Source organism: Colossoma macropomum, unplaced genomic scaffold (assembly GCF_904425465.1).
Source record: "Colossoma macropomum unplaced genomic scaffold, Colossoma_macropomum, whole genome shotgun sequence".
Classification (NCBI taxonomy): domain Eukaryota; kingdom Metazoa; phylum Chordata; class Actinopteri; order Characiformes; family Serrasalmidae; genus Colossoma; species Colossoma macropomum.
The window spans coordinates 22073-37912 of NW_023495474.1; the positions used below are offsets into that span (position 1 = coordinate 22073).

The 15840-nt window shown below is 38.2% G+C and overlaps 1 protein-coding gene and 2 long non-coding RNA genes across 6 annotated transcripts; all 3 read right to left on the reverse strand.

Moving 5' to 3' along the window:
• Positions 1-571: 571 nt before the first annotated feature.
• Positions 572-4380, reverse strand: LOC118802198 (complement C1q tumor necrosis factor-related protein 3-like). 3 transcript variants are annotated; one of them, XM_036562685.1, is made up of 4 exons: positions 4058-4380; positions 3084-3146; positions 1297-1427; positions 572-1192 (listed from the first exon to the last, which is right to left on the reverse strand). In XM_036562685.1, exons 1-4 carry the CDS (start codon positions 4266-4268, stop codon positions 1142-1144), a joined length of 456 nt encoding a protein of 151 aa, XP_036418578.1. In that variant the 5' UTR covers positions 4269-4380; the 3' UTR covers positions 572-1141. The 3 variants fall into 3 exon arrangements, with proteins under 3 accessions (XP_036418578.1, XP_036418577.1, XP_036418579.1); XM_036562684.1 differs by lacking the exon at positions 1297-1427; XM_036562686.1 differs by lacking the exons at positions 572-1192; positions 1297-1427 and adding an exon at positions 2711-2969.
• Positions 4381-6782: 2402 nt separating this feature from the next.
• On the reverse strand, positions 6783-8213 carry LOC118802200. The gene is made up of 3 exons (XR_005006635.1): positions 7959-8213; positions 7286-7348; positions 6783-6999 (listed from the first exon to the last, which is right to left on the reverse strand). It is a non-coding gene; the product is annotated as an uncharacterized LOC118802200 (long non-coding RNA).
• A 4512-nt stretch (positions 8214-12725) lies between these two features.
• LOC118802197 lies at positions 12726-14792 on the reverse strand. Of its 2 annotated transcripts, none has more exons than XR_005006633.1 (3): positions 14349-14792; positions 13203-13331; positions 12726-13098 (listed from the first exon to the last, which is right to left on the reverse strand). It is a non-coding gene; the product is annotated as an uncharacterized LOC118802197 (long non-coding RNA). The 2 variants fall into 2 exon arrangements; XR_005006634.1 differs by having other exon boundaries at positions 14692-14757.
• Between the last annotated feature and the right edge of the window lie 1048 nt (positions 14793-15840).

The following is a 15840-nucleotide window of genomic DNA, read 5'->3' on the forward strand; positions in this document are numbered from 1 at the left end:
CGTGTGTGTTTATATTAATTAAGATGCATTGTGATTCCACTGATATTTGCTTGTGAGCACATTTTTATAATAATATGTTTTTTCTCTGTCCTGAAAGTTCTAAGTTTATTCTATTGCATATTTTGGTAACACTTTATTTGAAGTGATCCTTTGTAGATGATTCATAAACTCTTAACTGAGTATCAGTAACACATCAACAACACACCAGTGAAGTATCAGTAGTGAAGCATCTGAATACACTGAAGTAAATATCTTGTAGATGTTCTGTTGATACATTACTTACATTAAGTAGAGGTATTGTTAATTGGTTGACGTATAGATAATGTTACTTCCATTGCACAAAACCTAACCCTCACCCTGGCCCTAATCCTAACCCTAACCTTAAAATCAACCCAAAACTTAATCCTAACCCTTCCTGTGAGATCAACGCTCACACTTTAATGACGTCACCTGAATGAAGCCATTTTGATCACATGATCTCTGAAAGTTTTCTTAGTGCCACTCGCTTTCAATGACAAACATCAGTGTAGGAAATAAACTCAACACACTTCTGTGGTCCAAAATGTATTTGTTACATTCATTTTTGGATGAATAAAAAGGGCAAGGAATGCAAAGAATATAATAAAGCAAAAGAGTACTGACACAAAATATATCAAATATAGAAGAAAGAATCACACTGTTTAATAAGGTCTCCTGCATTTTAAAACTGCAGGCCACATTTTAAATGTATTCTAAACAGTATTTGGTAAATAGAAAATCTGCAGTATATTCTTGAACTTGGAATGCATTTTTGATTAGAACACATATATGAAAGAAATTCAGCATATATATATATATAAAAACAAAGCCACATGATGAGTATGACATCAAAGCTGTGCTGGTCCCTCTTTCTCCTAGCCACTAAAAGCATTTCACATTGCAAACAGCAGAAAACCACTGAAAGTACAATGGTTGTCACTGTTGTCACTTATCTGACTGTTACTTCTGAGCTTAACATACACATGATCCCCTTTCTGCAGCAGCAGAGTGGCTCCACCAACGGCGTACTTATTCAATCCATTCGGGATTTGACTCACGTCTAAAATTTTCTCTTTATTTTTAAACAAACATACGGCCAGCATGTTTGACTCGCTGTTACCAACTAAATTAAACCTGAAGTAATAGACTCCTCTGAGTGGAGCAGTGAAAACACCTGCAGAAGGAGAAACAGATGGATCAGTACAGAGTCTCTACACCACCAGAGAGAAGAACCAAACCAGACATCAGACACCGTCTCTGTACTGACTGTGCATTTACCTGTGATTGGACTGAATGCGTTTCCAATATTTGTGATCTCTTTGCTGAAAACCAGTATGGTGTCCGAGCTGTGAGGTCTTTTTCCATATTAAAAGCTGCACTTTGTAAGTTTGGGGGATTTGGAGACCTCTCTGGTGGAAACATATAAGAACATTTTGTAGCATGGGATGTGCTTGTGACCCCTTCTGTTTCCTGAGCTGATGAATATGATTGAAAGAGAATTCAGAGAGTCTAATCTTGGTGAAGGAGCGTCTTCAGAGGATGTGAGTGAATTATCTTCTATTGTCATCACATCTTCATCAGTATAATGTTGATTTTGAGAACATTTGAGATTAAATATTTTTATGCATATTCGTATGATGTTTAAGCAACTGAACACGAGAGGGAGTGTGTTATCATGAAATAACATCATGGCTGTGATTTGGTCGCCGTAGATCATCACAGTCGTGATGTTATTCGTAATAACAAATGACCTCGAGTGTTCTACTGCTTTTATACAACCGTTAAATAAATAAAGTAATAAATTAATAAACTGGGCCGTGAACGCGGCGTTTAATATGTTTTAATGTTCGCAGTTCCTTCACCAAATTATAGTTCCTTAACAAGCAGCTTGTTGCTACGTCAGAGTAACAAACTCCGCCCACTCGCTGCACAGTCTGCCTTTTGAAGTACAGACTGAGCCATAAAACTGCAGCAATATCAAGTTTAGCTCAGTTTTGTCAGTTTTTGCCAGATCAGTATTAATGTTGTTTTGTTCCAGCCAGTCTGTAAAGCATCTTACAGCCCATTTAGTTTGGCGAATGGTATTTGGTTCATTTCTGGCTGATTCCAGGTTGTTTAGCTGTTCTTCTGTCTCAGCTGCCGACTGAAAAGCTGCTCAGTGGTGATGACAGTTTGGGAATTTAGTGTCGTCTCATCTTCAGAGTCTGACCAAATCGGCTGTCGGTCAAATGTGATCTTAAAAGTGTCCATTTTCTGTTTGTGGCAAAGTAAGAAGTAAAAATGTTCAAATGACTTGAGCGTCTCCTACAGCTGTCAAAGTCGCTGCGAAATAACATCACTGTAACATCACTTTTAAGCTCTTTTTGTTCTCCTCACTCAGGGAGACGTCATTTGGATCTGCCAGCTCCTGCACCTCCCTGCCTCCACCCCTCCATCATTACACACACCTGCAGGTAATTTATGTACATACATACATCTTCGCATATCTCTGTTGTCAGAAGAAAACCTTGTATCTCCATTTTTGTTGTTTTTCACTTTTTGACATAATTTAAAAAAAAGCCTGTTGTTCTTTACATTGTGTGTAAATTTCATGATGAATGGACCAAAAGAAATGGCCCAAAATTATTTGGGAAAGAGTCTGGTTCCATTGACTTACATTAAAAGTAAAGTAGGTTTTTTCCTTCTCCTGTAAAATTATCATTTGGAGATATGAGGTTTTCTTCCAACAACAGGCTTTGTGAAGTCTCTGTGTATTTAACTAAATTCTGAGCAGTGTTCCATAGTACTGGTATTTTTAGTGCTGGTATTTTTCTGTGTTTAACTCTTACCTGTTCCCCTGACTTCTGCTAATCTATTTCCTTTGTGCTATTTCCTTTGAGTCTTTTGACCCCTGCCTTTGATGTACTGTGAGTCTTGGATTGTCCTTAATAAAACTACTCTGCACATGGAGCCTGCAAACAAACCCATTTTACAACATTGGCCTATGTGTATTTTTGTGGTTTATGCAGAAACATCACGTTGCTCAAGTATTTGCAAAATCATCCAACCACACATTAAAGTCTCACTTGCGTTCTCCTCTCTCAGTGCCTCCACACCCACTTCAGTAGAGACCACTCTCCCCTCCAAAGCTGTCAAACACAAACAATATGAAATGTTGTTATTCAATGTTGTGAATGTCATTGTTCTTCGGTTTAAAGCGAGTGTATATGTTGCGTAATGTTTGTTTGTTTGTTTGTTTTTTTTGTTTGTTTGTTTCAATGCATCAGATTATGGACTAAATGAACCAGTTTCACTAATACGAAAGTTTGAACAACCCTCAAACACTTGTCAATTTTTTTTTTTTTCAGCTTTAAGCTCAGTTTTGAAATTTTAGATAGATTTTTACCAACAGCACATTTAATCATGTTTTAATTTAATAGATTATTGCTGAGCAAAATAATGGGAGGACACATAATACAAAACAATCTTAAACAAAACATGGGTATGTGAAGCATTATGAAGCATCTAAATTGACCAAATGTGGTCAAAGTTCAGGTCTGTCATTTACTGACCAATTTAACTCCATATTTAAAATTCAATTTAGAAAGTGATGGTGTAAATGTAAAAGATCTTAACCCAGTTTTGCATGCTTGTTCGCAGAAATTAAACTGAAAGTTTTGCTCATTTATTAATTTGTTCAAACTCTCTGGCCAAAGCTAATGACCCAGCAGCGAATTTAACTCTTAAGCACTTTTTTCCCTTTTTTCCCTACATCTAATCACTTGGGTCAACTCCAGCTGTCTGTTGTTTATGATTTGACAGAAAATTACAAAAGTACAAAGGTTTATGAATCATTATGTCATTAAAAACATTTCATGCTGTTTATTATGCTGAACAATGTGAAACAATATGCAACATTAAAAATGTGCTAAATATTTCAAACAGATTCAATTAAAATTTGCTAATTTATGAAAAGGTTTGACCTTCACCGATGTTCAGACAGGGTTTCTGTTACAGTTTTTCACAGTTCAGACTTTTCAGTTCAGATCATTTGATTTACCCGTGTTTTGTTTCTTCAGCTCTGCCACCATGTTCCGCAGCTCTCTCAGCTCGGTCCACACATCGGGATGGACGCTGGTTTGGTCTGGCTCTGAACTTTCCACATGACTCTTGTTCAGAAGCTGCACGTCCCCCACTACGAGCTGGTCATCACCTCTCTGGAGCTGAACACAACAGAAGAAGAACAAAAGCAGAACCACACTGACCCTCATCCTGAGATATCCGCAGTATACAGACTGGAAAGGTTCAGCTGAAAGTGGGGTGTTTGTAACAGGCGATCAACATCTGGTTCTTATATAGTGGGACATGCACAGACATGCCAAACACACACACACACACACACACACACACACACACACACACACACACACACACAGTTCAAGAATAGAAGTAGTTTGCACAAGCTCAACTCTGATTTCATAGCAGGGACAGAGTTTAGGCATGACTCACTTTATGCATGATACACTTATGTTCACTCTCAATTTGAGCTCAGCAACTGCCCTTCATATTGTCTAAATATGTGATGACAAATGGACCAGGAATGTTCCAAAATTGCATTAAAATCTCTTTACATTATGTTTCATTTAAAAATTCAGAACATTTTTGACCTCTACTGTAAAGTTCCTACCTTGCAGCCACTTGTCTGTCTTTGGACAGTAACAATATATTTATGCTTGCGCAGGTCTCAAGCATGCACTCATATAAAGATCAGAGAAATGATTTAACTTACTGAGTTGTTGATGCATGAATTCAACCAACTGATGAATTAAACCAATAATAATGCATGTAAAGAGCACAACTTGTGAATAACAAAGTACTGGAAAGCTAAGTAGTGCTAGATCTGACACGACAATGAATTAGATGAAGACCTGGAACAAAAAAAAAAAAAAAAACTGGAATCAAAAGTGAAAGTGTTTGTTGAAAGGGGTGATACGGCATGCTACACTTTAGCTAACGTTTCCACATATTTATGTATGTTGTACAGATTGACTTGTTAGTAGAAAATGTTATGATTTTTCTTGACGCATCTCTACAGATCATTGCATAAACGTATTTAACACTTGTGTGGTGTTCAGGTCTGTGGGACCCATTTTCAGTCTTTACCAAAAGAAAAATGATGTGATTAATTATTATTTGAACCTCAGATTCTTGGTCTTTGCTGATTTTCTGTGAAGAGCATATAAAATAACCCATTTTCAGTGTCTTCACTCTGTTCACCCCCCACACATTTATATTACACATGTGGTGTTGGGCTGAACCCGTGGGGAGTAAAAGTGTGGAGGTGCTGTGTCCTTCACTCTGTTCCCCTCCTACATGGCCTGCTGTTAGTGTGTGTGTGTGTCTGTGTGTGCATGTGTTTGTGTATATGTGTGTGTGTGTGTGTGAGGGTGGTCAACACGGACAGGCTGCTGACTGGCTACAGCTGCTAAAGGAGAACCCTACGCTGGCCACTTCTGGTATTTTAACATCTGGTATTTTTATATAAATTGTTATGGCTGTATTGATTTAAAGCCCGATAATGTGATGGGTCCTCCAGACCACTGAGTAACAAACACATCAACACTACACACGGGCTAAGAAGTGAACATTCCAATAAAATAGGCACTGGCCTCTTGGACGCTATACCACAGCTACGGAGGCTCCTGACTGGCCACTCGAGTGGAGTGATACTACACTGCAGCTACAAGGCTGCCTGGGCCGGCCATCTGAGCAACTCTACACCTCAGTAACAAGGCTGTATGAAGCAAGTGTTTGATTGATGCTACACTGCAGTTATGAGGCCTCCCGAGCTGACCACTTGAGCGACTCTACACCACAGCTAGGAGGCTCCTGGGACCAGTCGCTTGAGAGACGGTGCACCACAGCTACAAGGCTTCTGGTTCTGAGAGGACTCTTCCCTCTTGGTTAAGGTGGTCTTTTACCACACACCAGCTATGGAGCTGTATGTGTATTTTAGAATGTTTCCTTTATTGTTGATTAGGTATTTTGTGATGGCTGTAGTTTATGATTATAATGACAAACCCAACATTGAACGTCTTCTGTGATTTATCTGTTTCTCCATGTCGAAAAGAGTTATTGTTGTTGTTAGCATGGCTGTTAGCTGTCCACTGACACCTTGGGTTGAGTCTGTTGACCAGTCAGAGGCTGCGCTCCTGACTGTCGACCAATCGGAGGCTGTGTTCTTGACTTGCTGATGGAACAATGCTACCCTCCCAGGCAAAATGAAAGTAAGTCTCTAGAATGCAGTGCTCCATAAATATTTTTTCTTTCATCTATGACGTCCTTTGATGTCACATACAACATCATCCACCTGAGAGGGTTGAGGTTCATTGTGATTCCACATTTGTTTGCTTGTGAGCACATTAAACCAAAGGTAATGCTTGTATTTGTTATTATTATTTTACATGTTTACCACAGCCTAATGGGGCTGAAATTAAATTCTGTTATGTTAAAGTATTATGTAAAGACTTACATCATTACAATTAAAAATGTGATGGGGCAAATTTAAAAAGGTCCTTATTAAAAAAGTATTTGGAATTCAGTTTCAAAATTTTGCATGGTTGCCCAATTTTTTGTTTCTTTATGAAAATCCATGATGCAGCCCACCAGGTGTAGACTGAACAGAATATCACTGCTGTCCCAAAAAGTTTTGTTTTTTACTTTTTACATTTTTTGAACTCGTCAGCTGACCTTTACGTGAAAATTTCATGTTAAATGATCCAAATTTGGAATATTGAAAATTATGAATACATCTCTTTAAATAAAATTTCTTTGAATAAAACCTAATTACCTAAAAATAATAAAATAAATTACCTCATATTAAAAGTAAAGAACATTTTCACCCTTTCCTGTCAAGTTACAATTTTGAATTTTACCTGAAATTTAACTTTAGCTTCAGATCCTCAACTTGACTCTCGCTGGCCAGCAGTCTGTTGTCAATGGCTTAAACACAATAATGTTAAACAGCGTTAAAGAGGAGATCTTAAATTATCTGAATATATACATGAATATCATGAATCACTGTGTTAGAATATAGAGATGTAAAATTGCAGCTCAATTCAGTGAATAGTTGATCTGAATATTTAAGATGTAATTTAATAATAATAAAAAACTGCAATGGTACATTCAATAAAAGTGTTTATTTGAATTTTTTCATGGAAATCAGTTACCATGGAATGACCCAGCTGGACACAGAATGCAGTTTGACCTTTTTTATTTATTTCTTTACCTGAATTTTCTTTTTTCAGTTCCTCCACTTGGTTCTCACTTGCCAGCAGTCTGTTGTTTATGGCTTAAATACAATAACATTAAAGATAATACAATATTAAAATGGAAAAACCTTAAACAACACTAATATGTGGGAATCATAATGAAAAGGTAAACAAAAATGGGACAATGTAAAATAACATGAAGCACTGATTTTTCTTTAAAAATTACATTGACATTTTTTATTTAAGTAAATAGGTAATTAAACAATTTTAAGAGTGGGTTATATTTGTTTACGTTCACTCTGTCCACTCTTGTAGGGTAAAAGTAGAACTGTGTAGGGGCTACTGTGGACACGCTGACCTCGTTCACACACAGACAGGCAGTCAGACACACACGGAGTTCTGGCCCTTTAAGAGGCTACTGAACAAGGCTTTCCTTGCACTTGCACTGGTGAGTTGTTATGTTTTCTGCTTCTTGTTCAGCACAATTAGAGAATAAAGTTTCCTTCCTCTGCATTTTTGTGATAAAGCCTTATTTCTACATTCCCTCAAAGCACCTTCAACAGTGCTAACAGTCTTAAACCCAGCAATATTTATAGGTTAGACGTTAAGCATTTCAGTTTTCAGTGAAATAAGTCTCAGTTTTTGAGAACAAAAAGATGTTTAGGGAAAAAGTGACTTCACTTGATTTACCTGTGTTCTCTTTCTTCAGCTCCACAATCTGGCTTTGACTGAACTGCAGCTGCACCCTCTGCTCCACCACCATGTCCCTCAGCTCCCTCAGCTCAGTCCACACATCGGGCTGGTTTGGATTCAGCTCTGATCTCTCCACACGACTCTGGTTCTGAATTCTATTCAGTCCAGACCGCACGTTGTCCACTGTGAGCTGGTCATCACCTCTCTGGAGCTGAATACAAGACAAGCAGACCCAAAGCAGAACCACACTGACCCTCATCCTGAGATATTTACAGTGTATAGAGTCTCTCATTGGACTCCTTTTATACGGTCACTTCAGACTTAGCGTTACTGAGGGATTTCACAACAGGTGCCAATGCTTTGGCCTTGATCTTGAGATAAATATAAAAAAAGGATGGGAATCTATCATCTGCTACACATTTGAAATTTGGGTCATCCAAGCTTCATCTAATTTATGTCCAGTAGTGCATTTGATACCCTGTGCAAGATTGTAATTTCCAGCGTTATAACAGTTTGATGATTTTATGTGTGAACAGCTGTTCAATGCTGAGTTTCTCTAATCACTCATCATTTAATGCAAGAATGGTACTAAAATACACACACACACACACACACACACACACACACACATTTTCTAAGCTGCTTATCCTTCTGGGCCGTGGGGGGAGCTGGAGCCTGTCACAGCAGTCCTGAGATGGACTGGCGACCTGTCCAGTGACCGCTGGGTGCTAAAATATCATCCAAATCTTTACAAATATATCATTATTGATTCCTGCTTGTTTAACTGCCCCTTTCTTTGACAGACCACTCCCAGTCCCCATCTTATTCTGTTGGTCCTCCAATCACTGTTTAGCAACCATGTCTTTTTGCCATTACCCTGGTCAAGTCTTCAGTTCAGCCAGTGTATCAGATCTGAACATGAAACTCCAGATATGGTGGTAAGATGTGTGGGATTTTGAAGGTAGTTGTTTTCCACTCAGTTCCAAAGACAGAACAGACATTAAAACATCTTTGGATCAATCTGTGTGGTTAACCTCACCATCAGCTGAACATGCAGACCCACAACACTGTCTGCTCTAAGGTGAGGCGTTTCATTTGCTGGTTAGTTTACAATATGAACTAATTTACCATATTACCATATATATTGTATACAGTGAGTACAAAAAGGAATTCTACTGCAGATTTGGAACCTACAGTGTTTTAAGTCTACACTCTTAAACATGATAGTTCTTCAGTTTTTTAGTAAAGAAAATGCTTCTATATAGAATAATGAAAAATTCAAGTTTGCATAATTAAAAGTTATTTGCATATTTAAATAGTTCTTCTTCGGATTGATGGAGAATGTGCTGTAGATTGTTCTATATAGCACCAAAAATGGTTCTTCTATTGGTACGATGTCAATCTTGTAACAATAGAAGAACCCTTTTTGGTGCTATATAGAAGCCCTTTCAAAAAGGTTCTATATAGAACCATCTACAGCACATTCTCCATTTTCAGCTTCTTAGCTATTTTCTTGTAGTCATTTCCTGATACGTGCAGCTGAACAACCTTTACTCACACATAATTGCTGTTTTTTTCTGACCTTTCTCATAGTGATGGATGACTGAGGGAATTTGACCTGTGTTTCGTCTCATATTTATTCCCCAGTGAAATTTTTTTTTCACGATAAGATTTAGTTTTTTTTCTTTCATTCATTATATTTTAAGTAAGGTTTAGATTTTTGGGGGCAGCACGGTGGCGCAGTGGGTAGCGCTGTCGCCTCACAGCAAGAACGGGCGGCCAGGGTCATTTCTGTGTGGAGTTTGCCTGTTCTCCCCGTGTCTGCGTGGGTTTCCTCCGGGTACTCCGGTTTCCTCCCACAGTCCAAAGACATGCAGTCAGGCTGATTGGACATGCTAAAATGCCCCTAGGTGTGAGTGACTGTGTGACTGTGTATGTCTGTCTGTCTGCCCTGCGATGGACTGGCGACCTGTCCGGGGTGTATCCTGCCTTCCGCCCAATGACGGCTGGGATGGGCTCCGGCACCCCACCGCGACCCAGAAGGATAGGTGGTTTAGATGATGTATGTTAGATTTTTGCTAATATTTTGAACAAAAGATAAAAAAAAAAAAGTAATTAAGAATAATTTACACATGGTAAGTCTGTATCTTAGGGGCTTAACCTCGCTATGAGAACTGTTTACACATGATATCCCGATCTGTGATCACTGGGGTCCAAGCACAAATGCCTTATGAACCATTATAAACCCCTGAACTTGTCACCTTTTTTGCTGCTTGTGAGTTTGCCTTTCCATGATCAAAACTAAGAAGCCGGTTAAAAAGCTGAATTTTGTTGCTTGTTGTAAAGTGCTTTGATAACTGAGATTTTTTATCTATACTAAAATTTCAGTAGCAATTGTTATCAATAAGGTGGCCAGAGCAACTTTCCATAAATGCAAAAATATGCATAATTAACAAAAATGACCCACAAGATGAAGCTTAATTGCCTTTCTTCTTATTTTTTTTTAGTGAACCAAAATAATAAGATTTACCTGCCTGCCTGGTGTTTGACCCCAGCATGTGATGACTAAGTATTAGATTTGCCCTAATAAATATACTCTGCGCATTCAACCTGTCTACAAATCCAATATTTTACACGCTGCAATGTCTTCTTTTCTTTACATTTCCCAAACTGACTTTGTTAAAGGAAAGAATGAGTGTGCATATGCAACTTTGTGTAAATACTCAACAGTTTAAATTCCATTTAAAGAAAACTCTACATTATTATATTATTATTGCTATATCTCGTCAATTCAGATTAACTGACATAACTAGCAATGACCTCTATCAGTCAGGCAACAGTAAATTAGAGATACGAGTAAATTCTCCCTTTGGTTTGCTCACATTCAGCTGCTACGTTTCAAGCTAAATGCTGCTATATTTTGAAAAAAAATAACAAAGATTTTTAAAACAATGGTCTGTAATAGCAAGAGAAATCACCAGTATGAGTTTATTTAGCTCTTTATTGGCAGAGATGCTGTTAGGATTTTGGAGATAAATATCCTCCACACCAAGCTTATCAAATCATCTTCATGGAGCTTGCTTTGTGCACAGTGGAAGTCCTTCCCCAAACTGTTGCCATAAAGTTGGAAGCATACCATTGTCCAAAATGTCTTTGTGTGCTGTAGCATTAACATCACCCTCCACTGGAAATAACCGGCCCAAACCCTGAAAAACAGCCCCAGCTCATTATTCCTCCTCCACCAAACTTTACTGTTGACACTATGCATTCCAGTAGGTAAAGTTCTCCTGGCATCCGCCAAACCCAGATTTATCATCAGACTGTCAGATAGTGAAGCGTGATTCATCAGTCCAGAGAACGTTTCCACTGCTCCAGAGTCGGCGAGGGGCAGTGCTTTACACCACTCCAGCTGATGTTTAGCACTGTGCCTAGCGATCCTAAATCCTGGTGAAGGTGGCATCCTATAACAGTGGCACATTTAAAGCCATGAGTTCTTTGTCTAAAGAGATTGCATGGCCATCTGCTTGATTTATACACCTGTTTGCAGTGGGTTTGTCTGAAACCAGCAGTGATATCATCAATAAACACCAGTGACCCGGGCCCACAGACATACACGCCCGTGCCACAATACTACCTCCGCCATGTTCAACAGATGGTGTGGAATGCTTCAGATCATGAACTCTTCCTTTCCTTCTCCATACTCTTCTCTTCCCATCATTCTGGTACAAGTTAGTCTTGGTTCCATCTGTCCAAAGAATCTTGTTCTAGAACTAAGCAGGCTCCCTTTTTAGGTTTTCTAGAAAAGTGTAATCAGGCCTTTCTGTTTTTGAGTGATGCCAGTGGTTGCATCTTGAGATCTTAAATTTGATTGGATGTTGTGAATGTTTTTCTTCACTACTGAAAGAATTCTGCAATCGTCCACTTTAATAGTTTTTCCAGGCCTTTTCGTGTTGCAGAGCTCACAGTTGCATTCCGTATTTTAACAATGTACCAAATTGTTGATCTGGCCACTCCTAAAGTTTCTGTTATCTCTGATAGGATTGTTTTGTTTTTTCAGCCTAATGATGACCCCCTTCACTTGCATCAACATCTCTTTGGACTGTACATTGAGAGTTTCCATGAACAGCTACCAAATGCATATTTAACACTTAGAAACAACTCCAGACATTTTATCTCTTTAATCTGTTGTGGAAATGACAAGGGAACAGGTCACACTTGGCCATGAAACTGCTTATCAGCCAACTGTCTGATTACCCTCCTGTGAAAACGGAGGGTTTATGTAAAAAAGTGGCTGTAATTCCCAAACAATTAATGCAATTTTTAATTAAATCCCTTAAATTAAAGCTGAAAGTCTGCACTTCAATCACATATTGACTGCTTCAATTCAAATCCACTGTGGTGGTGTACAAGGGCAAAATTACAAAGATGTGCCACTGTCCAAATACTTATGGACCTGATTTCACTAATTATGTTTATATGGATGAATATAGTTTCTCTCACTTATTTTGTATTCAAATTGAAAAATACTTCTGGTTCAAATTAAATGAATTAAACGTATTAAATGTAGTTGCATGAATTTACCAGGCTGTTCAGCAAAAACTAAAATAAAATAAAATAAAAAAACATTTTCTGGCATATTTAAGACTTCATATTTTATCCCCCTGCCCATATGTATAGTAAAACATTGATTCTAGATCATATATCCTAAAAGAAATAAAGTGTAGTTCTTTTGAATACATTTCAGAATCAAGCACAGTGTACTTGCAGCATGATATATTTTTATTTCTTGTTTTTTTTTGCATGGGAAGTTTTACACAAATGCAGCAAACTGATTGCTTTTTTCCAGTGATTAAAGCACTTCACATGGGAAACAGCAGAAAGCCGGTGAAAGTGGAATGGTTGTCAGCACTGTCATAAATTTGACAGGTAGCGCGGAGCTTAAGATACACAAGATCTCCTTTCTGCAGCAGCAGAGTGGCACCACCAACAGAGTATTCATGCTGCCCCCCTGGATATTCAGCTGCAGTTATGATTCGCTCTTGATTTTTATACAAGTCTATAGTCATCCAGTATGAGTTGCTACCAAATACATTAAACCTGAAGTAATAGACTCCTCTGAGTGGAGCAGTGAAAACACCTGCAGAAGGAGAAACAGATGGATCAGTACAGAGTCTCTACACCACCAGAGAGAAGAACCAAACCAGACATCAGACACTGTCTCTGTACTGACTGTTCATTTACCTGTGATTGGACTGTAGGCGTTCCCAACATTTGTGATTTGTTTTCTGAAAATCAGTGTGGTTTCAACATTGAAAGGCCCAAAGACACCATTTAAGCCTGAACCAAATAAGAACGCCACCTTCCGAACGTCTGTAAACATAAACATGCCATCTTTTTCTGTATTTAAAGCAAGTTTTGGTGATTTGGAGATCTCTCTTGTGGAAACATAATTGCATGCAATGTGCGGAAGAACATTCTGTAACATGGGTTTCGCCTTGAAACCCATGTTATGAAAGAGAATTCAAAGAGGCCTCTAAATTTGGTGAAGGTTGCATCGTGTGAGGATGTGAGTAAATTATCTTCATTAGTATAACGTCAATTCAGCATTTGAGGCCTAAACATCGAGCCGGACCTTCTTTTTGAGTGTGACGTTAACATGTAAAGACGTATGATGTGATCCGATAAACTCCCAACCCGACACCAGTTTTAAATGATTATTTGAGGCTTTACAGGGAGACTCGCAGCAGCGCACTCTCACCATATTTTAGCCCGTTTTCAGTTTTCTGACTCAGTTATTGTACTTCTTTTAATTTCAACATAAAGAAAATCTCACATTGCAGCTGTTTTGGTGTGTTGAATTGTTGGCTATCACAGAATCTCCCCCATTTGGACCTGCCCAGTCTGAAATAACTTTTTCCAGCTCCCTGAATCAACCTCTCCATCATTACACACACCTGCAAATAGTTTATGGACATATATACCTCTTTGTTTGGCCTTAGGCTTTGTGAGGTCTCTTCATTTTATGGTTTAAGGTGGAACAGGGAATTTAGCTAGCTAGCTACTGAGACATCAGCATAGTACTAGCAATGTTTTATACTTGCTATGAAGAAACGGGCCATAATAATGCAATGATTATTGTAATTTTCTAACAGAAAACACATTTGTGGGTTTCTTTGGTTGCTTGTGCTCCATCTCGCTAGTTCACTCTGTTTGGAGAGTGACTCTGGAAAACTTCAGTTTTAACACTTACCTACCCCTCTATCTCAACAAAAATCAGGACACCCTACCCCTAGAAGTGAACACGTAAAATGGAGGGGTAGGGCTAAGTGGTAACGGTGAGGGGTGAAATGGGATTGGGCCTAAGACTCCCATATATGTACAGGTTACCTGTATGTTTGTGAAGTGCCCGTTTCTCTACTGAGCTCCAGGCCGTGTTACTTTGTGTTGGTATTTCCACTGTTTTGACCTTTGCCTTGTCTTTCTGGTTTTCCAATATAGATCTGCCTCTTATGGATCTGCCTCTTTTTCTTATTGTGAGTGTTGGACTGCCCCAAATGAAACCAGTTCACTCCTGCAAACAACCTACATGATCCTCATGTTACACCTGGCCACAAACCCATTTTGTTAGATTGGCATATGTGTATTTTTGAGGTTTATGCAGAAATATCTCATAAAGCTTTCTAATAAAGGATTTGAAAAATGAATTTTCTTTTCAACATGTAAGTCTTACTTGCATTCCCCTCTCTCAGTGCTTCCAGGCTCCACTTCAAAGCTGTGAAACACACACAACAAATAAACAAGTAAAAAAAGTATGAGCAAACCTCAAATGTCAAATGTTCATGTTTTATTTATTTTTTTTATTTTTTTTTACTTTAACATATTGGGAAACATACATAAAGGTATTAAATGAGCCAATGTATTTGTCTTCTTCTTCTTCTTCTTATTATTATTATTATTATAGTTCTTATTAACTATCTATTCATTAAAGTGTGTTCTCTTTGAAGATTTTGTTCACAAATTATATATATGGAATTGATGAATATGCATTAAAAATATTTTCTTTAAAAAAAGTATTTTTACGCTGTACTTGTATCAAATTAAAATCTATTCTGGGTTTAATCATTCTTTATTTATTAGTATTTTTCGTAACATTTTCTATGAATGTCATCTTTGTAAGCACCTATAAACACATTCATAACATGTTATAATGCATTCATAAGACATTATAAACATAGCTATAAATATTTATAAAAATGTATTATACGTTATAGCCATGTTTATTATGCATTATGAATTGTTAACATAATACATTATAAGTACTGATCATAACAAATGATAAGAGCTCATAAGTGGTATTTGTCCACTCTAAGTAAAGTGAAGCGTACTGTACTAAAGCCTCCTCCAGTGTTCAGAGTGAGGCTTCAAGTTGAAGTATTTACTGAAGGATTTACTGAAACACTAAAACATTCACAGTAAAGCACATTACAGGCTTCAAATGTCAGAGTTTAAACTAGAGCTGCCATCAGTGTTTTACCCAATGTGGGAAAGGTAATGTTCACCACCGTTAGCTTGGTATTTGTTTTTACCTTATGATAACTATGACTCTCTTAAGGTAGCCAAATGCCTCGTCATCTAATTAGTGACGCGCATGAATGGATGAACGAGATTCCCACTGTCCCTACCTACTATCTAGCGAAACCACAGCCAAGGGAACGGGCTTGGCAGAATCAGCGGGGAAAGAAGACCCTGTTGAGCTTGACTCTAGTCGGTCATTGTGAAGAGACATGAGAGGTGTAGAATAAGTGGGAGGCCCCGCTCCGTCGGGTGCCGCCAGTGAAATACCACTACTCTTATCGTTTCCTCACTCACCCGGTGAGGC

Bases quoted from the DNA above. Each gene is read 5' to 3' on its own strand.
- LOC118802198 (XM_036562684.1), bottom strand. From the start codon at position 4,268: ATGAGGGTCAGTGTGGTTCTGCTTTTGTTCTTCTTCTGTTGTGTTCAG. The intron at 3,147-4,057 runs GTAAATCAAATG...TGTGTTTGACAG, and splicing joins GCTGAAGAAACAAAACACGG to CTTTGGAGGGGAGAGTGGTC. The intron at 1,193-3,083 runs GTGAGACTTTAA...CTCCTTCTGCAG, and splicing joins ACTGAGAGAGGAGAACGCAA to GTGTTTTCACTGCTCCACTC.